Source organism: Platalea leucorodia (genome assembly GCF_965183815.1).
Source record: "Platalea leucorodia genome assembly, chromosome: 3".
NCBI lineage: Eukaryota > Metazoa > Chordata > Aves > Pelecaniformes > Threskiornithidae > Platalea > Platalea leucorodia.
Window position 1 is genome coordinate 57,186,253 of NC_138825.1, and position 22,780 is coordinate 57,209,032.

The following is a 22,780-nucleotide window of genomic DNA, read 5'->3' on the forward strand; positions in this document are numbered from 1 at the left end:
ACCAATAACGTCCGGCTGCCTCGCCCCACTTCCGGGGGGCGGCCCGCCGGCTCGCGGGGGCGGAGCAAGATGGCGGCGGTAGCGGCGCTACCGGTCTCCCTCTCGGGCAGGTTTAAGGGGTCCGTCACGGCCTGGCGCGCTCGTTACCGGCAGCGAGGTGGGGGGCAGGAGGGAGCTGAGGGAGCGGCTGGCGCCCCCCGGCCGGGGAGCGGCTGCTTTCGGGCGCCGGGCCCCTCGGCCCGGGCCTCTGGCCTAGCGGTGGGCGCGGGGCGGAGCCGGGGCCGGCTCTCGGCCTACTGGTGCGGGCGGGGGCCGCGCCAGCGTCGCGCCGTGGGCGGGCCCGCTCGGCCCGGGGCCGCGTCGCCGGGAGGCGGCGCTGTGGGCGCTCTGCTGCCGGCTCCGCGCCGCCGCTGGGCCGGGCGCCCTTTTGGGCCGGCGATGCCTCGCCTCGCCCCCGCTTACCGCTGCGGTTGTTCCTGCCCGTTACTGACCGGACTACGTCTTGGGAAGGCGCACGTTGCGTGTCTGTCTTTCCTAGGTTTCTTTGGGTTCAGTAGTGGGGAACTGTTCAGTTCTGGTTCCCCAAGACAGGGGCTCCGACTCACGGGGTAGAAATCTTCAAATAAAAATCATCCTTCAAGCTGGGTTCAAGCTCTCTGTAGAGCTGGTCACATTTTTCTCCTTGTCCTGCTCATCTATAAACAGTTTTTGGGGAAAATATAGATCAAGTAAATAATGGAGAGCAAGTTGTGTGGATTTTCTTGTTGATACAAGACAAACTTTAAACATATCTCTGTGCTTTTAATTTTAAATTTCCTTGACTTTACATCTGGGTAACTGAGAAATTAGAGAATGCATTTTAGCCTAGAATTACCTGTGATTTTCGCTCATTTGGCAGGGCCAGTCGCTTAGCGTTCTCTTCCCTGAAAAGACCACCATTTATCTTTTTCTTCAAAAGTAGACCTAAGAACCTGACCAATTTGAGATTTTTTTTGTTTGGTTGGGTTTTATTGGAAGATATTTCATTGTTTCCTCTCAATAATAAAATTTTGATCCTCTCCTTTTTAGATCCTTTGCATATTTTACAGTTAAAGATAGACTGCCCCAGATCCTCACAAGAGTTATTGATACTCTGCATCGACATAAAAATGAATTTTTTGAAGAACATGGTGAGGTAAGAGTAAGGTCTCTTTTTTTCCCCCCTAACCCTTCAGACCCCTTCTCTGCCTTGTTTTTACTGGTTTCTTACTACAGTCATTACTGGTCTGTCTTAATCTTCTTGTCTGTTGGTTTTGGGTTTTTTTTTTATAATCTCTTTCTTCTACCTATTTTTCATTAATTTTGTAACTCACCTTTCTGTCTAGCCTTTTTCTGATCTATCTGTTCTGCAACTGCTTCACTTTCTCAGGTTTTTGTGTTGATGCAGTGTTTAATAGGCTGTAGTATCTTCTGAACATGGCAACGTTTCAATACTCTGTTCCCCTCTGATAAGCAAAAAGTCCAGTCTGAAAAGAAGTCCCATACACAATTAATTCTGGGATGTTAGGTGTAAGATGAGCCTTGTTCACCAAAACGTGTTCGGTTGAATCAAGCTCTGATTTGTCAGGGACTCATATTTGGCAGTTAAAACTTATCACTTATATCTTTCATGAAGAACTGATCTGTGTCTGTACAGGAATAATTGTTCAGAATAGGAACTTTTGTTCTCCACCTATTTCAGAAGGGTGTTGAAGCAGAGAAGAGAGCTATATCTTTCCTCTCCAAACTGCGGAATGAACTGCAGACAGACAAACCGGTGACCCCGTTAGAAGATGAGCTGCCTGATGCTGCCCTGTGGAACCAATACCTAGACTACCAACGAAATTTATCAAATGGCAATGGAGAACCGAGTTGGTTTCAGTCCCCTTGGTTATATGTAGAGTGTTATTTGTATCGAAGAATTCATGCAGCATTAGCACAGAAGTAAGTATTTACTAGCTTGGTATATTTCTCTGCAAAACATTATTCTTTCCCATTTTTATTTTAGGAGAAAGGAAGACAGCTGAGGAGTAAGATAGAGGAAAATCTTAAGCTTTTACCATGTTCCTTTTCCCCCATCTCACACCTCAGATTTAAAATGAATACTTTTTCTTCTTCTGTGCAGCAGAATTTGAAGCTTATTAGTTTTTTTTATGCTTCAGTTTCTGTGACATGGTTTACATGAAAACTCTTAAGCTTGACTGTATAGCTTGACCTTCTTGCAGACTAATGTGCACTGAGACAAGAAAGTTATTTAGCGTTTCTAAAAGGTTTGTTAGTCTAGAATTATCTCTGAAGACATATGTTAGCCTAAAACACAGAATGCGAGAGCCACTAATTTGTTGGGCCTTTTTGTTTTGCTGCTTGAAATCTGAAGTTACCATTTGAGGACTGTTTCTTGTAGCAGTAGACCCAGCTTAAGCAGCCCCTGCGGTTCATTCTACACCATCTTCTTAGTTACAGCAGTGTTTGCAGACTATGTATTGCATCGAACTTTGGGAGCTGATCCTGGTTAAAAATAACTTGGCAGGAAAACCTTGTTGTGCTGGTGCTGTGGAGAGATGCCAGTACAATGTAATGGGGTAGGAATGAGCAGTTTAAGTTCCCGCTGCTGCCAAAAAGAATTGAAAGCTTCGTGCATACTGGGTTTGCCCTTAGTAATAGAGACGCAAACACAGTAATGGGACTCTGTTTCTACTGGTATATTGCGCAACTTGAACTCTTGTAGCAAAAACTTCAGATGTGAGATGGATCTGCTGGATTGCACTTAAGAAACGGAGCAGATACTTTTCATTAGTAAGCTCTAAGTTTCTTGATCTCCATTATTTAGCTGCTCTTAAGCATATGCTTGGATGGAAGTTCAATCATTTGTCAAAAGGTGTACGTGGAAATATGTCTCTTAATAGATCAGTCTATATTTCTTATCTATTAGAAGAACTGAATTGTTTTGTCATCTTTGTCATGTTAATTTTCTGAAGTCCTAGTTAAAAACTTTCATCAGTATGGGAAGTACACTTCAGCACACATGAACACGCTTAAAATGGGGCCAGCAATTCACTACATTAGTTCACTTGTATGTTACAGTTTTAATTCTCTGTGTCTGAAGACTGGAGTTCAAAATTGTCACTGTATGTGCAGTTCCCAGAATTGTGACTGAACTTTCAGAATATATTTCAGAATATATTGCTAGAAATATAAAGGTGTCTTGTATACTGTCTGTTTCAGCGAGATACGATATCAGGCTGTTATTGAGATGTGTGAAAATCTACTATGACAAATTAGAAGTGGAAAATCTAACTAGGGCCCGTAGTACGGCCTAAAAAAGCTGAGCTTCAGGCTTGCATTTCCAGGTGTGTTTCATGTGCTGTCATGGAAAATGTGGCAAGTATGTTAATATATTTGTTCTCCTTCTATTTTTAGCCCACCTATTGACAACTTTGACGTATTTAAGGAAGGAAAAGCTCAAAATTTCTTTGAATCCCAGGAGGCTGTTATTGCCTTATGCACTTACTTTCAGGAACTTCTTAAAAACATCAAGGATCTAGAAGAAAAGCAACTTCAGGAGGAACTTTTTAAGCTACTGCAGGTAAACTAGTAGTGCTTAACATAAGAATTTAAAATATCTCTCCTATGTAATAAACAGAAACTTGAGGTTATAAAGAATCTGAACTCCATATGGAAACTAAAATATAGCTCTTCTGTTTGTAAAAATGCGATGAAATCCTGACAGCCATACTGTACTGCTGCTACTCTGGAAATATTTAAATTTTGGTTGCTAGTATTAAATGTGACATCTTCATTATACTGCTGGTCTTCACTGTGTATTTGAAAATCCAGCTTATTCTCCCTCAAAACCGGTATCTCTAAAATGTTTTAAGTCACGTTCCAGATGGCCTTTTTGTTATTTAACTGTAAAATTTTCAACCAGCTCATTTTATTGACACTCTAAAAATTTTTAGACTTCTTTGGAAAAAAAGTTAGAGGTCAGTCTGGGCCAGAAGTGGTTTAAAAGCTTTATAACTGCACTATTCTTGGAAAGTAATGCCTTCAGGTAGAATAGGAAATATCATAGGATTACAAATAAGTCCATTAGTTGGCAACAGTGCACACCAAGTATTTGATGAATCTTTATAAAGGCCTCATTAGCGTGTACTTAAAATACAAGTTCTTGCTTGGCTGCATGTAATAAAACAATAGACCTGCTTTTATTACTCCTTTTTCTGTGTTCCCAGTGATATTTTCTGGAATTGCAGTACAGAGAATATTTATGTTTTAAGCTTTGCAATCAGTGTATTTACATTGATGTAAATCTTCCATCTTTGTCACTTCTGATGCATGTTTCTAATGCCAGCATAAATACAGAGCATTGTTTGGTTTCTTCCACCAAATCTTGTCTGTATTAAGATTTCTGTACAAGAAGTTGAATTTTATTAAAGCTTGGTGGAAAATGTGGAGTCAGAGCCTTCCTGTCCCTAAAATAAAAACAAACAAACAAAATCTTTAGTGTATGTGAAGTTTAGAATGTAACTACAGTGAGACTTAGCAAATGTTTTTGTTTTTTCCTCCTTCTAGGTGTCATTGTGGGGCAATAAGTGTGACCTTTCTTTTTCAGCTGGTGAAGACAGCTCTCAGAAATCTAGTCCTTTACAGTCCCTGGAAAACATGATACCTTACATCTTAGTGAATGATATGGAAAACCTTTGGTCACTACTTGTAAACAGCAAAAAAAGAAATACAGAAAAAAGTAATGTTAGAGTTGACATAATCCTGGATAATGCCGGATTTGAACTCGTAAGTGATCTTGTGTTGGCTGACTTCCTGTTATCATCAAAGCTAGCTGATGAAGTCCATTTTCATGGAAAAAGTATTCCGTGGTATGTGTCAGATACCACAAAGCATGATTTTAACTGGACTATTAAGCAACTGCAGTCAGCTAATCATATGTGGATGTCTAGATGTGGGATAAACTGGGAGGGCAATTTGAAAAAGGGCGTTTGGGTTTACCGTGATCACATGTTTTGGACTTTGCCACATGATTTTTCTAGTATGGCTGAAGTTGCTCCTGACCTGTATGCTGATCTACAGAAGTCAAACTTGCTTCTTTTCAAAGGTGATCTAAACTATAGAAAGTTAACAGGAGATAGAAAATGGGAATATACTGTTCCGTTTCATCAAGCCTTGAACAAATTTCATCCTGCGCCCCTCTGTAGTTTGAGAACACTGAAATCTGACACTCAGGTTGGCCTAAAACCTGGACAAGGTGAACAAATTCAGGCCTCTGAACCTGAATGGATGGTAAGTGGAAAATACGGGGTAGTTCAGTTTGATGCTGCGCTCTAGTTAAATGGTTCCTAATATTCTGAAAGAGAGATTCAGTCTGAGTTTTAACTGCTTTCTCTGTTCCATGCTTGGCTTCAGCAAAGATTCTTTTTTGTTTGCACCTTTTCCTCCCAAGTGATTTGTTGGTTTTGTTCCATAACAGACTTTAATGTTGTGCAAAAGTTTACAAACTGACTTTGTATACATAAATCAGTCTGCATTTCAATATATTTTGTTTTCCTGATGTCCAATGTCAACAGATGTTCAAGGTGGACATTTAGTTGTCCGTAATATTTTTTTCTTCATCAGTGGGTGTGAGAGTTTATGGCTAACAAGTGAAAAATCTGCTTCAGAAACCATTTCCTCAATCCCACATTAGCGTGTACTTACTTATTTCAGGATAATTTGTGCTCCACATGCCATGCATGCATTGCATGAGAGTTAATATTTTAGAGAATGCACAAATTAATTCCAGATAGATTCTTTGCAACCCATTGCAGGATCATATTTTAAAACTGTTGAAAATTGAGTTGACTTCTGCCAAGACTTCATTACATAAATTGTTTTTTACTTGCTTCTTGTGTCCGTGGACAAATAATTTTTGATGTTTTGAGTATAGTTCGCTGTACATTAAGAGAAGAGTTCTTGGGTGATACCTTGTAAATATGAATTTAGAATTTGAAAATTAAATTTTAATTTTAAAATACAGGTGGATTTTGCTACCCAGTTTGCCTGTAGGAGGGGAGTTGTCCCATCTAATAGGAAGATTAGTGGGAGAAAGGACAATCTCATTTTAAGAATATGGAAGATATTATTTATCTAAGAACCTCTACCAAAAGAAAGCACACAAAAAAAACCCCCAAAACAAACCAACCAACCAACCTAACCAGTTACATTAATTGGATTTTAGGTTTAATACAGATTTGAATTAAAGGTGGCCTGTCAGCAGTGTTTGCGGTTCAAGCACTGCTGCCTCTTTCCATGGTGATAATTCTCTTTATTTATCAAATGTATTTGTTTTTTTAAGAAGGATGCTGTAATTTTCATGGAGGAAATACAGCCCCAGTTGCACTGAGAAGTATATGCTAGAGAAGCATATGCCATCCAGGTTGCTGCTAACTGGAGTTGTTAGATGTCCATTTCTTCTCTTCTACCCCGGTCTCAAATGACTCAGAATTTTTTTTTGAAAATTTAGGGATATTTTAGTGTTTTTTTTCAGAGTGAAGTGAAAGTGGAAATGCATTAGCCATTTATAAAGGAAAAATGAAAAATAGATTCTGTCAAGTCTTAAAGTACTCCTGTGGTTTGAAATAGGGCCTTTGATAGAGGACTGATGTAATGCCAGTGATAACCACAGGTTCGTTAGAACATGGTGGCAGAATTACCCATAGAGTCTGACTGGGTTACGGTCTTGTCCAGAGCTGCTGAAATGAGGTGAACTCGTCCCTGGTAGCCAAGGTGGCTACGTTACAGAGAACAAGAGTAGACAGTAGAGAACCTTCCTTTTCCATTTTACTATGTCTTACACTGTGAAAAGGAGGGCACAGAAGTGACCTTATTTGAGTACGCTCTGGAAGTGGTGCTATGGCAAGGGAATTGGAATGACTGTGTGGTAGAAAGTGGATTTAGACAGACTTTTGCACTTACGGTTAACCTCAGACAAGGGTAAGCTTTGGCAGGCCTGAAGAAATGGGAGGGGGAAGATGGGGCAGTATTTTGTACCTATTTCAGGCTTTGAAAATGAAACTGGATTCCCCTTCTGGTCAGTGAAATCACTGGCAAAGCATGTCTTCTGAAGTGGAGAGAATCAGCTGCTGCTTATTGTGTTCATACAATAAAGATCTACACAGTGGATAAATATTCTCCAACTGCTGATGACTTTGATTATTTGTGTTTATCTTCTTCGTACATCTGAAAGTGTATTAATATTTTAAAGTTGCAAGGTCAAGTATTCAAAAACTAAGGTGCTAGGAATTTCAGGAGGCAACGTGATATTGTAGGTAGGGTTCTACTTTTGAGACCTGAGTTTAGTGTTCTCATCTCCTTTGTATCTCTGGCTTAGTACTTCTAAAGGATGAATTCATGCTCATCCTTAGGCACCTGATTAAACTGCATAAATTAGAAATCCAGTCAAGAGAGCTGAAGGTCAGGCTGCTGAAGGTCTCTGACTGGAGAGAGCTCTGGGGGACTTCAGCTGTGGTGCTTTGATCAAATACAGAAACGACATGATGAATCTGGGCACTGGAGCCTCCGTTTCTCATCTGTGAAAATGCCGTTAACTTGTTTCAGATGCACTTTGAAGCAACAACTTTGGGTCAAGAACAGAGGGATGGAAGTTGTGGAATATGTGCAATGAAAACTTCCCGCCTTGTTCAGAGAGACAAAATGATCAGGGGAAGCAATCTGCTTTGCCTGTGGACAGATTGTTTGTAAGGTGCTGACTTAATTTGCTGGAGAGGTTTAGAAGTGCGTAATGGACAAGAAGAGAAAGGATTCTTTCACTGTTGAGGCCATCCTTGAGGAATAGATTTGCCTCTTACACAATCCTTACACATGCTGAGAAACTTGGTTTCGTTTTTCACTTGTTGTTAATCTGTCTCTCTGTGCCCAGGTTGCTTTCAAGCTGTTACTTCTGGGAACTCACAGTGCAGATCAGTGAAAATTAACATTCTGAAGTGATGATAAATAGAATCCTACAAAATGCCAAATCACTTAGGAGATGCGGCAGTATTTGCTTAGTATTACTGAATCATCTCATTGGAGATTGTTGCATTAATGTTTGTGAGGAAGTACAGTGGTGATTTCATGAGTACCATAAGACATGTAATTCTTAGATTAGCATTTGAATGCTAATGTAAGAAGTGATGTCATGCTGGGGAAAAAAAAAAAGAAGAAATAAATTAAATTAGTTCTATTCTCCAGTTTATTAAGTGAGCACTTTTCATCTTTTGACCCTCACAAAAAGAAGTTTATATGGTAATATACAGTGTGACTACATAGTTATGTGAGGAATGTACAGCCGTAACTTCCAAATGCTTAATTGCTTGACTTCTATAGCTGTAATTGCAAAGTGCTATCTATAGACAGAACTGAATACGCAGCATACTTTTCTGTTTGTTGGCTATATTTTTGTAAAATTTGGATTGATTCTATGAAAAAAAAAATGGTGCTGTAATGCTGGTGTTATATTCTCCCACGCCACAATGAAGGCGTGAAGACAGACATTCCGATGAGGCGCTGTGCTCTGCTGTTGGGTTACCTACAGTTTAGTGGAAAGTAGGAAATGTTTTTGTAGATACTCACTGTTAATTACTTGTGTAATGTAGCATAATGAAATGGCAGCATGTGCCCACGGCATTTAGGTGGAATTTACTGTTACACAACACAAAGCATATGTTATAACAATAGCATATGCTATAGTATAGCATAATTTTTTTTTTCTTGAGTATTCAAGAAAGTTGCTTCTGTACATCTGTGTTACAACTGATTGTCCAAAATGTTTGTACAGCATAACTCAGGAGCTACTCATTTGTATACCCAAATTCTTGAGATTTTCATTTCATGTGCCATTTGTATATTTATAGCAAAAACAAGGGCATTTTCAGTAATTCTGAGGACCACAACAGACCAATGTCTTTTGACTTCTATTTTTTTATTCTACCTTTTGAGCAACTGTAGTTGTAAATCAGGTTTTGATAGCAATGATTTCCATTTGTGATGAAACAGGAGGAAAAATAATGTCACAGGCACAGTGAAAGCCAGTACACACATCTGTCTGAATACTTGATAATTCATTAGATAAGATATATACAATAATTCCGTGTGTATATAAGGCTTCTTAAAATAAATTGATGTGGAAAGTAAGTTGATTGTATGACTGGAAATTGTTGCAAGAATATTGAAATAAATGATATAATTTTGTGCAAAAGTCAAACATCATTATAATATTTCAGTGGCTGGGAAAGCCAATTTAAAATAACTCAGATCTTAGTTCCTGAAGTTTTTGTCTCTGAAACAGATTTTATACAAAAACTCGTAAAGAATATTTATCCAATGAGGTTTTGAAAGATATAGAGCCAAGAGATGGGTATCATAAAATGTTCCTCTTCATCAAGACAGGGCAGTATTAGGGAAGTTTCTACCTTGTTACTCTACCAATATTCTTGTCCAAATTTCAAAACCTTAAAAAGCATTGAGAATGTCTGAAAATGTATCTGGTAATTACTTATTACGGTTGATGCAGCTGATGGTGTCATTATCACGATCACTTCCCAAACTGATGGGTGCTCCATGCGTTGTCAGCAAAAATGGGAGTATTTTAGTGTTACACTTGCTGTAACTAAAATATTTCCAAATAACTTTGTTTTACATGCCTTACTGATGTCCCATAAACCCTAACTATTGTTGTTGAAATAGTTCCTTTAAAGTTCATAGTGTATTTGCGTTCATGGTTGAACTACTTAACCACTTGTTCCATGTGAAGCATATTTATCTCCTGTACTCTGTCAGACAGCATAGGAAACATGTTCACTCTATTGCACAAAAATTATCACATGAAATGTTTTTAATCTAAAAAAACCTAAATCATGTCTAAAATACAAATTCCAAAATGGAATTTTGTACAGAACTGTTAGTTTTTGTCATTAAACAGTTTGTTTGCTTACAAGCCTTCTGTTTGCCCAAAATTACAGAACAAAAGTTTGGGATGATTTTTATTTAAAGCAAAAGTATAAGTTCAAAGTCACCTAAGATTTACCTAAGGATTTTAAAATAAAGCTGTGAAAATGTGCTGGTTAAAATGGTCCTTTTCTTTCTTTCCAATATAGCAGTGGCAGAAAGCATGTGGGAAAAAAATTCCTATACCATGGACTGTTTATGTTCTTGTTTGACTGTGTGGGGTTTTTTTTCCTAAAACAGGTTTTCAGAACTTCTGTGGATTTTTATTCTAGCTGATACAGATGTATTTCTATTTCTGTCAGCTCTGGAAATAAAAAGGCCACTTAAATAAATTTATATAGATAAATTAATCCACATTCTGTCTCAGCGTTACAGTTGTGAATTCTGCAGATGTATTGTGAGAAGGGTTTTTATTTACACTTCTTTTTGAGGTTTGGCTCATTTGGCTTTGTTTCCACTGGGAAAGAAATATAAAATGTCATACTGTGATCATAGACAATGAATAAACATATTCAGGACTTGTATGCTGCTTTTGCTTTAGCACTTTTCAGTAAGCTAAATAATCATAGTCATTCAAACTTCCTGTGAAGAAAAATGTTCATGCTTGTAGGAATTTCTTTTACCTTTCCTGGGATTCCACTTACTTCTTCCAAGTCTTTAATGAAATAAAAGATGAGCAGACTAAGGTAAGATATATCAAAGTATATATTATGGGCTTTTTTGTTTGCTTTCTCAATGTTAACTAATTGATTACTCTCATACTATCATGGTAAGGCTGATGCTTTCTGAGTGACTGTAATTGATAAAGGGCCTGATGACACAGTTCGTTGTATCTTTCAGTGTGCAGTTCACACTGAGTTTTGCCTGCAATTGTGGTATTTCATTCAGGGATTAATTTTAAAGGAGGATTTGGTTGTTACCAAATGTGGAGATACAGTGCCTGACACCTAGGCAAATGGATGATGGAGTAGAGGCAGACGGCATCCTATTCCGTGTATGGAAATGGCTGTACAGAAGCCCTGCGTATTCAGGGCAGTGCTGCTTAGCGCCGACGCGAGGCGCAGGGACATCTCCAGACTCTCGCCCCTAAAGTTCAGGCACCTGCAGAAGAAGGCGTTCTGCCCCCTTACCTGTTAGCGTACGGAATACTGTGCGGGAGGTAATCTCATAGAAATAGCTGAGCAAGGCTCAATCTTTAAAATGCTTGTGTATATTAAAATAATGCAGCAGAGAAGGACCTGCAAACTGGTAAATCCATGCTCTCCTTCAGTGGTGTTGTGTATAGAAAGGTTGTTCAGGAAGCTGAGAACTGGCTTTTAGCAGCCGTTCGTGGCCTGGAATAGGTCTCAGCTCTGTCTCCCGCTTCCCAAGAAAATGCCTTAGCTGTCATAGATCAGGAAATGTACTGGGTTCTGGTCCTAGATGGCTTATATACATACATAACTGTTATTTTGGTCTAGGATCTGTGTTTGTAAAATACAAAACAGTTCTGGAAAAAGGGTTAGGGTCCAGGAGTGCTCCCTCAAGCTGGCTGAAGGATCCCTTCACCTGCTTTTCCTTCCAGCCAGCGACTCTTGTGTTATCTCCCTAACGGCCCTATTTCGGCCCAGGGAGTATGTGTACCCGTGGCCTATGGTTAGGGAATTAGGAGACAGATAAAGTTCAAATTCCTCCAGGCAGAGATGGGCCTACAGCTTGCTGCGAGGGCTGTAGTATCTATGTGAACAAAAAGTATCCCCGTTTCTCTGTAATTGGCTGTATTCTTGATTTCAAGCAATCCTGAATTGGAGCTACACTTGAACACCTTTGGGACGCGTTGGACATGCAGCTTTGACTGCATCAGTGGCATTAGGCTTGGCCCTTAGAAGTTTTGCTGCTACTTTTCTGGATCTTGATGGAGCATTAGCAGGAGCCAGTTGCACAGTGCAAATCAGGGAGTTTCCTGATTGCATTTCCATAGGTGGAAACCTCAGTTCTACATACAGAGAATTTCCAAAATAACTGCATGAATTGGGTTTAGACTTTCAAAGACTTTATATCTGGTTTAAGTTCCCCAAACTGAAAATGACCTAATATGTCAGCAGCAGCTTTCAAAGAAGAAACTCTCAGATTTTCAAAGAAAATAATTGCTTAGAAATTGTCCTGACCTTTTTTTTTTTTTTTTTACCATACTTGTGTTTCAATAGCTGCAAGTATCATTTAATGGCATTTTTTGCCTTTGCTTTCATTTAATGTTGTGCACTTACTGCTGATGTCCTGAGCTGGAAAGCAGCTGTGCAAAGTATTTTATTCTGTGTCCTCTCTCTCCTGTGTCTCCATAGATAGATACAGAGATAGAGATAGCTTAGCCTGTGCATAAAATATTTTTAACCAAATATTTGCTTACATGGACATTATCGTAGTACTCCTCTTGTTTCTCTTTCACTAAAACATAGCTTGTAGTTTGGATATAATGCTTGAATTTACAGGTAAAAAAGTTCGACCGTAATTTCCAAAACTTCAGAATATATTCTTTGGGAAGTGTAAGCACAGTGTTTGTTACACCATGAAGCTTTGCATTCTCATTATTGCCGTTTGCCTTGTGTTTCAGAATTAACACTTTGGTTTCAGTCCATGGTTATTCTGCCCTTACAAGATAAGAAGGCATCTAGTAATGCTATTGTAAAAATGTTTGGTTACTGTTTGGTCATCCAGAGATATTTAATATCTGCTCATGGGCAGGCTAAACTGTTTTATTGCCATGTAGGACATCTTCAGGAGAACCTCTCCAGAAGTGATTTCTTTTTCCCTGATGGTTCTGGAAAATGAGTTGCTCAAACATCAAATATGGGGGGAGGGGATCGTGCTTAAACAGATTCTGTGTTAAAACCCCACTTCTTTCCCAAGTCTGATTAGTTCCCCCGTATACATATGGCATTTTCACCACCCCGCTTTGTCCCAGTGGGGGAGTCCAGGGTTGTAAAACCAGCTGGCTTATTTCCTTCAGAAGATTTACTGACCCCACAGGATGTCCCCATCAGTTTAGCTGAGCTGTGCAAATTCACATGGGATGAGGACAGCGTTGAACTCAGTGTTTCGGGGCGGGGGGAAGGACTCCCATTTTGGTTAGGCAGAGGAACAGTTAAGACTTAATCAGACTAGTTAATCCTTCTTAAGTTCGTCCACTATCAGATTTGCAATAGGAACTGTTATCAGACCCAGCTTACACACACACACATCTTAATCATATTAGTTAATGATATTGTCTCTCCAGTTTCCCATATGAACCTATATTTTCCTGATAATATAATTGCATTAATACCTTTTCCACCTTGAAGTCTGTAGGTGTGTTATGAAATTACCTCCAGGGAGGCAGCATCTCCCTTTTTTAACTGAAGTTCTATTTTCAAGCATATGTTTAGGATCTCTACATCAAATCGTCTGTCACTGGTCATGAGCCAGACTTCTGTGTCAGCTGACAAAAAAGGAATGGCAATAAGTCCCGTCTTGATTTCTTCATTATTTTTTGAAGTAGGTAAGCTGAGGATAAGGCACTCCTCAAGAAAACTTCTTCTACTACAGGATGTGATTTGAGGGGGCGGAGGAGGAGCACAGCTTGGTGTTGGGACATACCGTGCTTTTGGAGTTGGTACCTTTTGGAAGGCAAGCAAATGAGAACCTTGGCAAGTCATGCCCCTGACTTTCATGCCAAGTATTTGTAAAGATGTGGCTGTTTTAGTTATTGTAGCTAAATTTGTAGATAATGAAGTCCTGTGGACTAAATTTCCCCTTGAATCTCTGTTGGAGAAGTACATTTCATCTTCTTTAATGTTGCTAGTGCACAATTCTTTTCTACCTCAGCTATAGCTGCTTTTAGGTAACGACTGTCTGAAATGTGTATATGCATTCAGGAAGTCATCTGGAATTCATGTGCGTGATAAAACACAAATACTTCACCTTCTCAATATGGTGTTGATGTCGATGGCTTGAGGTTAATAACAAAGCTTTTTTTTTTTATAGCGTTAGTAAAAAAAAGAAATTTTGTTTTCAAAACTAATATTAAATATTTTGATTCAGTCTTTTAATTGTTACAATGTATTTAAATTACAAGATCTGTGAACAGTAGAATTAAGGAAGCAAAACTTTCTTTTCCCCTTAGATTCTGTCCCATGGGTACCTGAAGACCTGGTAGTTTGCCTCACTTCCTGATGGGGCATTTGGGGGAAAAAAAAAAACCAAACACCAAAACCCCCAAACAAACACCCCCCCCCCCAACCCAACAAACAAACAAACTTCAGTGCAGATTGTAATAATACACAGAAGTGTACTGCAGGCTTTCCATACAATTGGGGCATCACGGTGTTCATTCTGTGCTTGGCTGTCTGTGTTTCACAATATTTGCAGGAAATTGAGCATCATTCTGTCTTAACCTCTGTCAGATTTGCTTGAGATTTGTCAAGGTCTTGGAAAAAAAAAAATTGTTAAAGTATATGTCTGCATGCTTAAATACTATGATTGCCCTTGGTTTTTTTTGAAATCAGTTTAAAAATAGAATGCCAAAAGATGCAATTATTGTAGTGCTTTTGATTTTTTTTTTAATTAATGAAAATATTTGAAAGCAATTCAAATAATAAAAATAAGATCTCACCTTTCATTAAGGAGTTAATCATTCCATTCTTAAGAATGGGTTTGGCTCTAAGGACTTGGCGAATTCTTTCTTGAAGAAATAGCGTTTTAGGGACGTCTTTCCTAGATCAGGTCTGTTTATTAAAATGTCCATGTATCTGTATGTATCACTCTTGCAGTGTTCCTGCAGGCCCCAGTAAGCTGCTTTCCCTCATCTCCTTTTTTTTCTTCTTTTTTTTTTAAGTGGGGCTCTTATTTTCTGTTACTTATTTCAGTTTTCTTTTTATTAAGTTCTCAAAAGTCTGCAAACTGATTTGCTAGCAAAATACAGATACTGATACAGAAATGTCATTTTAGCCTGTGGCATACTAAGCACTTTGAAAGGCAATCTAAGCTAATTTGTGTCACTTGCTAGGGAATCTCCGGTTCAAGTGTCCAGAAACATGGAACCTTTGGGGTACTGGGAACAATTGCTCTCCATCCATCCATATCCACAAGATACAAAGGACGTCTCTTTCATTGAGTGAGGGGCGGGCCATCCACACAGTCACCTGACTTTTAGCTTTGAAATTATTCTGATACGTCCATTCTCATTTACTTACAGAAAATTCAATTAGGAGCAGATATTTAGAAACCTGCAGAACTATCACAATTGTTAGATTTTTTTTGAGTGTACTGCCTACTGGAATTGGGGTTTCATATCCCAGAACAGTTTTAGCGTCTTTCCTCAACACAGCTCTTTCATGGAAGGGAAAGATTGTAGTCATTTTTTTATTATTACTTTCTATTTTAAAAATTAGAGTGACTTTATTAGGTACACACATTCAAGAGATTCTGCATCATTCTTTGCTCAGAAAGGCTGAGAACATCCTGTCCATGTATTTTCTGTAACACAACATGAAGAATCTTATTCATGAAAATTACTCTTTGGAATTATTTTTAGCTAAAAATCCTGAAGTAACCCTTCCTAAGTCTTTCTTTCCTGCCCCTGTTAAGGAAAAACAAACACGGAGTCTTTTTAAGAACTCTACCTGTAGTATTTAGCAAACAAGCCTAAAGCATTTTAAAGTGTGAACATCCTGTAATAAGATACTTTTTTCTTAGTCAAATGGCTTGAAGAGTGGGTATTGCACCCCCTCAAACTGCCCCATTCTTTTTCAGTGTTATATGACATTTCTACTTTTCTTCATCCTTTTTTTCTTGCCTCTTTTGTTGTTACTCTCGCTACAGTTCATCAGATCCAGCGTCTTTTTAAAAGCCAAATAACTCTATAGATCTACAGTAAGGTATAGCTGTGTAAGCATTCTCTCCCCATCACCGAGGGTGTAGAAGTGGCTGAAGTGCAGCTCTTGAACCAGCCGTGGCACTGCAGGACTAGCGATGGGGAAGTGAGCTCAAGTACGTGCTTAAAGTTAGGACCAAGTTTCACGATCTTTTAATCCTGCACCTGCATGCTGCTCCAGTAGTGGGACAGATTAGGCTGTGGTCAGATGCTGGACAAATCCAGGATTATATTTTTGTCTAAATTTGCAGAGGACATTAAAACCTGTGCTAGATTTATGCTGGTTTTATGTAAGGCTGCCAGTACAAATTTAACCTGTCAAAAATACTTAATAGATTTGAATTGCAGAATGAGTTTACGCTGGATCAGCATTTTGCACCATGTGGCAGTAGCAGTTTTGATGCACCACATTTGAAATTATAGTAACTTTTGGTTGGGGTCCTCAGCCAGCAGCATAATATTTTAGGTACCTCATGTAATAGAACAGTCACAGACGTAGAAAACTAAAAAAAAAAGGTCAGGAACATTATCCTCAAAAATATTAAGGCTTTGTGTTAACTGAGATTTATACCATTTTGGGATAAACTTTGGCTTGGGAACTGAATGCAATTTAAGTGGAACTAGGGATTGCCTGGGTGTTTCTCTCTGAGCCATATGGAGACAGCCTGGGCGCATAGTTCTCCCTCTGGCCGCTTTCTCGCCTGGCTCCTTTTGAGAGTTTGGCGCTGCAAACCTCAGGTCCCTGCTCCCAGGCAGCAGCCGCTGGGTTCAGGGGGGGTCTCCCTCCAGAGAGATGCCTGCAGCACGTGCTGCTGGCAGCTACCTGCTCTGCACCCCCATCCGCTCCGTCAGCACTGGGTAATTTTGATTCAGAAATGCCCTCCTGCCGTCACTCCTCTACTACAGCAACAGTAAGAGCGTCACCTCACGCACCGACGGCAGGAGTGTCTTCCCCCAGACGCTCCCCGAGGTGGAGGCCGGTGGCTCCCGCCGCTCCCGCCGCCTGGGCTGCACGGCCTCAGCCCCGCGCGGGTCTCCCTTTCCCCGATCTGTTCCCCACATTAAACGATTTTTCTCTTTTCCTTTATGAGTTTAGTGGCAGATTCCAGCGGAGGTATGGCATTGCCTGGCTCTGCGCTTTAAGCGATGTAGCATTTTAAATAGGGTGATGATCCACACTGGCACCTCTCTGCTTGGGCAGGGGTCTTCTCTGTCCTTGGCAGCAGCAGCGAAATGGCATCAGGCACACAGAGAGGAGGAATAAAAAAAAAAAAATACTATCCCTAGCTTTTCCATTTTCTTCTCTGGCAAACATGAATAAGTCAGTGTTCCTAGGAAAGGTGAGATACTTTTTGACTTGTGAGCGAGTACAGAAATGGTGCAAGATCTCTGTCCCCAGAGGCACCGGGGCAGGCCTTGATTCAGCAGCTCACGGGGTCTTCAGAGCACACTGATACACCTGAAGGTTTAATTTGCTTTTACTGCTAGCTACAGCTCCTCTCTTCCCAGGTTTATCTACTTTATTTGGGAGGGAGGCGAGGAGGAGGAGGAGTGTTGGCAGGCCCCGCGGCCGGCTGCTTGCCCGGGCTGCCGGCGGTGCTCGTTTCACGGGCTCGGGGAGGGCAGAAGGAAACCCCGCCTGAGGACGAGCACGCTGCTCTTCGAATTTCGCCTGCCCTGCTTGCCTCTGTCTTGACTTTTTTGAGGAAAATGTTGAGGTAATTTTCTCAGGTTGATAAAGTTTTGTTGTGCGATGTCTACTTGAGGTGGAAAAAAACGTTTCTGAGAGCGTCCCTTTGTACCGACTGTTCACCGCCAGGCGCCGAGCACTGCCCCCTCTTCCCTAAACCAGGGCGCCCACGGCGACCCCCACGCTGGAAGCCCCGCCGCCCGCCCGCCCGCCCGGGCAGAAGAGGGCGCCGGCCGCACCGCCCGCTTCGCGTTGCCGGGGGAACAGCGGCACTGCGGCGGCCGCCATGAGCGGCAGCGGCCGGCCCCGCGCGGCCTCCGCCGCCCCTCGGCTGGCTGACAGGGGCGGCAGCGCGGCGGAGGTACCCCTGCGGGGGCGGCGGTGCTTTCTGCGGGCGGGAGGCTGCGGCCCGCCCCGGCACCGCGTCCCCGGGGAGAGCGGGGGGCGGGGGAAGACAGCCCGGGCGCGGAGGAGCGAGGCAGCCTCGGCGACCGGGCCTGGCGGGCTGCCGTCGGCGGGCCGGGCCGGGCCGGGCCGCTGCAAGGCGCCCGCGGGCTCCCGTGAGAGCCCCCGAGGCTGGCGTGCCCCGCCGTCCGGCCCAGGGCAAAGCTAGGCGGTAGCAGAGGGACGGGGAGGAACTCGGGAAGAGTAGAGAGCTTTGGTTGGTTTGGGTTTTTTTTTTTGCAGTTCCCCTGTTAGAGAATAAAGCCCCGATTTTGGAAAAATCCCCCCGCCACCCCCGGTCTCCGATAGCTTTCTGCCGGCTGTTCCGGTGGAGGGCGACTGACGTTGGGGCTGACTGTAAACCGCGCCCCTGCAAGTTATCTTTTCAATTTTAAATTTAATTTCGCCTTTTTAAAAAAACCACTTCTGCAGCTGCAGAGCTGTACGCGGCGGTAGATGTGCGCTTCAGCTGTAGCTCAGTGAACGTCAGCTGATGGTTACAGCTTATCTTTACAAATTCAAGGACGAAAGTTTTTTCTTATTAAGTGTTGCAGAAGGGAGTATCTTTCATGGAGTAGGAATTTATAGTTATCTAAGAATTTCTTTGCATTTCTTCTTCCTTTGAAACTGGTTCCCTGGCTTTGATGTGAATTTAAAGGAGACGCTTGAGGATATTTTTTAGAAGGATCAAACTCTTTTGTACTAACGATATGCTAGAAAACTTGTAACGGTTTTGTATTCCAAAGGATAAACAATTTATTACTGTGTGAACAGTTCAGTATTTCCTTTATAGTTGAACATTAATTTGGTAATTATGCTATATTGTTCTAAGATAAAAAAATCGAGAATTTTGGTAGTTTGTCATGGCAAAATCAACTGCCTTTATATTAAATACGACTGTTTTGACCCGATTACGAAGTTTTTGTTAGCACTGCTTAGTTACAGAGTTGACGGTAACCTGCTCCACATCCTATCGACCTGAAGTCAAAGTTTGTGCACGTTACTTTCGTGACTCAGCAGCACATTAGGAGCTATGTATTGCTAAAATGTGGGTTACAAAAGGCAAATCAGACTATAGCACTAATCAGTCTTAATAGTGTATATACCAACACACTTAAATATGTCTAATATATTTGCCTTTCATTGACTGTAGTAAAGTATAGTAGGCATTATAGGAAAATTGCAAGAGTGTTGGCATTGCATGATGGTCTGTTTTTTAAATCTCTCATTTAAGCTATTCTCTTACAAGAGTTATTTAACTTTATTCAGCACTGATAAAGTAAAACCAGTAGAACAACAAGTGGTTTGCAAAAATCCCTGCATAAGCACTTAATTTTGTCACATTTTTCTCCTAAATTTTGTCTTAGCAATTATGCTTTTTATTATTTTGAGCCTAAACACAGCAGCTCCTTCTTGTACTTATTTTGGAAAAGCTGTGAGACAAAGTGTCAGGGGAGATCCAAGTTCCTCAATTGAGCCATACAGGCAAAGGATGAAGTAAAACAAAAAACATGTTAAGTAATATTTATGGTAAGTGATGTGTCTCTGTAGTTGCTTTGAGATGACTGCTGTCTTTCATCATATTAAAAGCATTTATTCTATTTAGATGCAAAGTCACGTCATCCTAACAGAGAGGAAAATGAAAGATGAAAACACTTTAACTGCTGCTTGTAATAGAGGGTAAGACTAAAATTTTGATTGTCATGAAACTTTCATTTGGGCCCATTAATCAAGCTTGAAATTGGCATCTTCAGTAGATGAGCAACACCAGAGAGTGATTTTTATCTTTCAGTAATACCTTTCAATGATTACTGCAAAGGGAGGAGGGTAGAGCTAAGCAGTACCCTTCTGAAAGGAATTCAGAAAATCTCTTTGGTAATTTATTTGAGCTGTTGGGAACACTTTACTTAGTCTTATGTGTTTCTGGAACAGTGTACTAATGCATAAAAACTCCACAGGCATATGACAACAAGAAAAAAACAACTTTTCAGAATTGCACACACAAAAACTGCAAGCAGTGAGTTGGGCCTGGTTACAGGCAGAAATCAGAGAGGAGAAAGAGGGCTTCACTGAGTGGAAGTGATCAAAAGTAATTGGATATTTATGGCATTTTTATAATGTGAAAGAGAAACTGGTGGAACCGAAACGGTTTCATAATGTTACTTGCAAATTTTGAAATTGATGTTAATAAAGCATTATCAATACAAACATTTTGAGAACTCTGATAGGCAAATTGGGCAAAGTATTATCTAGAAAGAAGTCAACTTTACCCAAAATATACATACAAGGTGGTTAATTTGTGAACAGTTGGGGTTTTGGTGGTGTCATCCCCCCTCCCCCCAATCACTCCAATTCATGTTAGTCTGTTTTCATATGAGTTAACAGAATCTGACTTATTGTGTAACAGTGGCTTACCCTTCTCACGCTCATTGGTGTGTGTGTGGCTGCTCTGGCTATTCTGAAGCAATATGCAGGCTGGCTGGCTGCTGCTACCGAGCAAAATCTGCAATAGCCAAGTGCTACCTGCCTTCCCTCCATTTGGCTCGGAAATGAATCTCTAAAAACTGTCCAGCGCCTGACTGTCATGTAACTTGTAGTTATTTATATAAAGATTTGCTTTTCATCCTGCAGATCTTATGAAAAAATGGTATTCTAAAACTTGTCTTTCTTTATCTTTGTCTTTATCTTTATAATAGATCATTTTGCAAAATAAAATAAAAATTGAATATTCCCTGAATGCTGAAGTAGAATTTTCTTTTCTTTTTATATCAATTTATACAAGACAGTTTTGAAAATGGCCTTTTTGGAACATGTTTTGATTGTTTAATCAGAAAATTAAGCTAGTTAGCTTCTGGATGGCAACAAACTTAATATTAAGGTTCTAGTTGTAGTTAGAATAGTTACAATCAAAGCATAATGTTTAAGATCCCTTTTTCAGCAGCTCAGCCCATACAAAATGAGTTCTTCTTCATCCCTGTTGTCTTGAAGGGCACCTTAGCCTCCCACAGATCCAAGAGCAGGTTTAGGGACTAACATTTCCTTGTGATTTCTTAGGGAGATAAATTCTGTGTCGAAATTTTTCAGCTGCTTGTTCTTCCCAGTGCTTCATGTTGGATGTCATCTTCATTCTGGTTGCAGTAAATAATAATAATAATAATAAATTGTACTGCTGCATTGTATTTTCAGATATTAGAACAATTTTTATGCACATATACATCCATGAATATGAATTTGTCTTAGGAAGAAATATTACAGATTCAGGATATCTCGGTTTGTTTATTTTCAGAATATGAACTGTTATCACACTGAGATTTATAGAAATTATTGAATAGACCACTGAGTCCAACCAGTGTACTAAGTTCTGTATAAATATATAGGTAAAAAGGACCCACTAGTTACCTTAACATCTGAGGAGAAAAAAAGATGTAGTTCACTTAAGAGATAATGTGCTTATTGCTTAGATTTTTTTTTTTTTATTTATTAGTGTAGAAGAGGTGCAGGATAAAAGGAGAGATGAAATAAAAACTTGGAGCACGTGAAAAGCAGTGGCAAAAGGAAGCGATAACTGCACAAAGCCTGACTGTGCAGCTGAACCAGTGAACGTAACCCAGAGAAGTCAAAGTTAAGATGTCTGTTTTAGTTAGATGTGGGTTTGAATATTGTGGAGGCCATCAAAGCTCGTAGGCTACTGGGGAAGCTCTTCTCTAGTGTTCTGCTTTTATGCCCTACTTTGCTGATGGTAACCTGTGACATAGTTTAGTAAAGCAGTTCTGTGAAAAATTAATGTCACGTGTCATCATATTGCAAATCTATTTAATTTTCAACCTCTCTTTCCCCCTCTCCCCCATTTGTTCTGTAGAAGCAAAGGAAGAACGGAGTCGACAAAGGTTCGTGAGTCGTTATTTTTGGTATGCCAACCCCAATGTGCTTAGGCACGTTGGAAAGAGGAAGAAGAAATCCCTGCCCTGATTACTGTCCATCTGCTGTGGGAAAGAGGCAATGCATTGGCAATCACTTGGGGTAGTGGTCAGTGCTTAAATGCTTACAGAGGGCTTTCTGTTTCAATAGAGATCTTTTTATATATATATATTTTGGGAAAGGGGGGGCAGTGGTAGCAGCATTTGCCAGGGTTGAAATAAGAAATGTAGCAGGAAATAAAAGAAAAGCTGGCAAAAGCAGAATGGGAGTGAGTGACTTGAACAGTTGGCTGATTTCAAAGTATTTGGTGAGGTATAAAACTACAGAACGTTGTTGAAGTTCTGTTGTTTCCGAATCGCATGAAGTTTGCCAACCACAGGCCGGATTCCAGGGAGGTGAAAGTAGTTATTTGGTAAAAAATGAAAGCAAAAAACCCCGCGGTAACAATGATGACCTTATGTTGTTGATCTTCTAAAGAACGCCTATTGCTAATAAAGCCAAAGGTCCAAGTAGATATTACTCTTAAATATTATATACATAGGTTTAGCTTCTGTTTAGCATTTGAAGTGAAATGAAAACTTCATTTTCTTGCAGGTAGGTGGAAAGGGATCAAAAAAGTTAAGAATGTGAATGGGAGAAACACCCAAAATCTAGATTACTGAGAGCTGATTGAGTGATAATATATTAAGGCTTCTCCTGTCTACTGCCTCTTATTCTTTTAACACTTTATTAATTCTATTTTCTTAACAGTAATCAGTATAAACTACATAGTACTCATGAAACATTACAAATCTGAATTTTTCCAGAGATACAAAAGTACCACATCT

General features: G+C 40.2%; 1 protein-coding gene across 11 annotated transcripts in view; it reads left to right on the forward strand.

Moving 5' to 3' along the window:
• The first annotated feature begins 39 nt into the window (after positions 1-39).
• Positions 40-22,780, forward strand: part of LOC309588056 (damage-control phosphatase ARMT1-like) — a 60,769-nt gene continuing 38,028 nt past the window's right edge. For 4 of the 11 annotated variants that reach the window (XM_082306820.1, XM_082306826.1, XM_082306823.1 and 1 more), the window contains exons 1-7: positions 40-119; positions 1,069-1,174; positions 1,721-1,962; positions 3,439-3,604; positions 4,591-5,313; positions 19,642-19,715; positions 21,895-21,922. In XM_082306820.1, coding sequence (XP_082162946.1) covers positions 70-119; positions 1,069-1,174; positions 1,721-1,962; positions 3,439-3,604; positions 4,591-5,313; positions 19,642-19,715; positions 21,895-21,922 — 1,389 coding nt within the window. In that variant the 5' untranslated portion in view covers positions 40-69. Of the gene's footprint in view, positions 120-1,068; positions 1,175-1,720; positions 1,963-3,438; positions 3,605-4,590; positions 10,175-19,641; positions 19,716-21,894; positions 21,923-22,780 lie in introns of those variants that run through there. The other 7 variants (XM_082306824.1, XM_082306825.1, XM_082306827.1 and 4 more) reach the window with 6 other exon arrangements.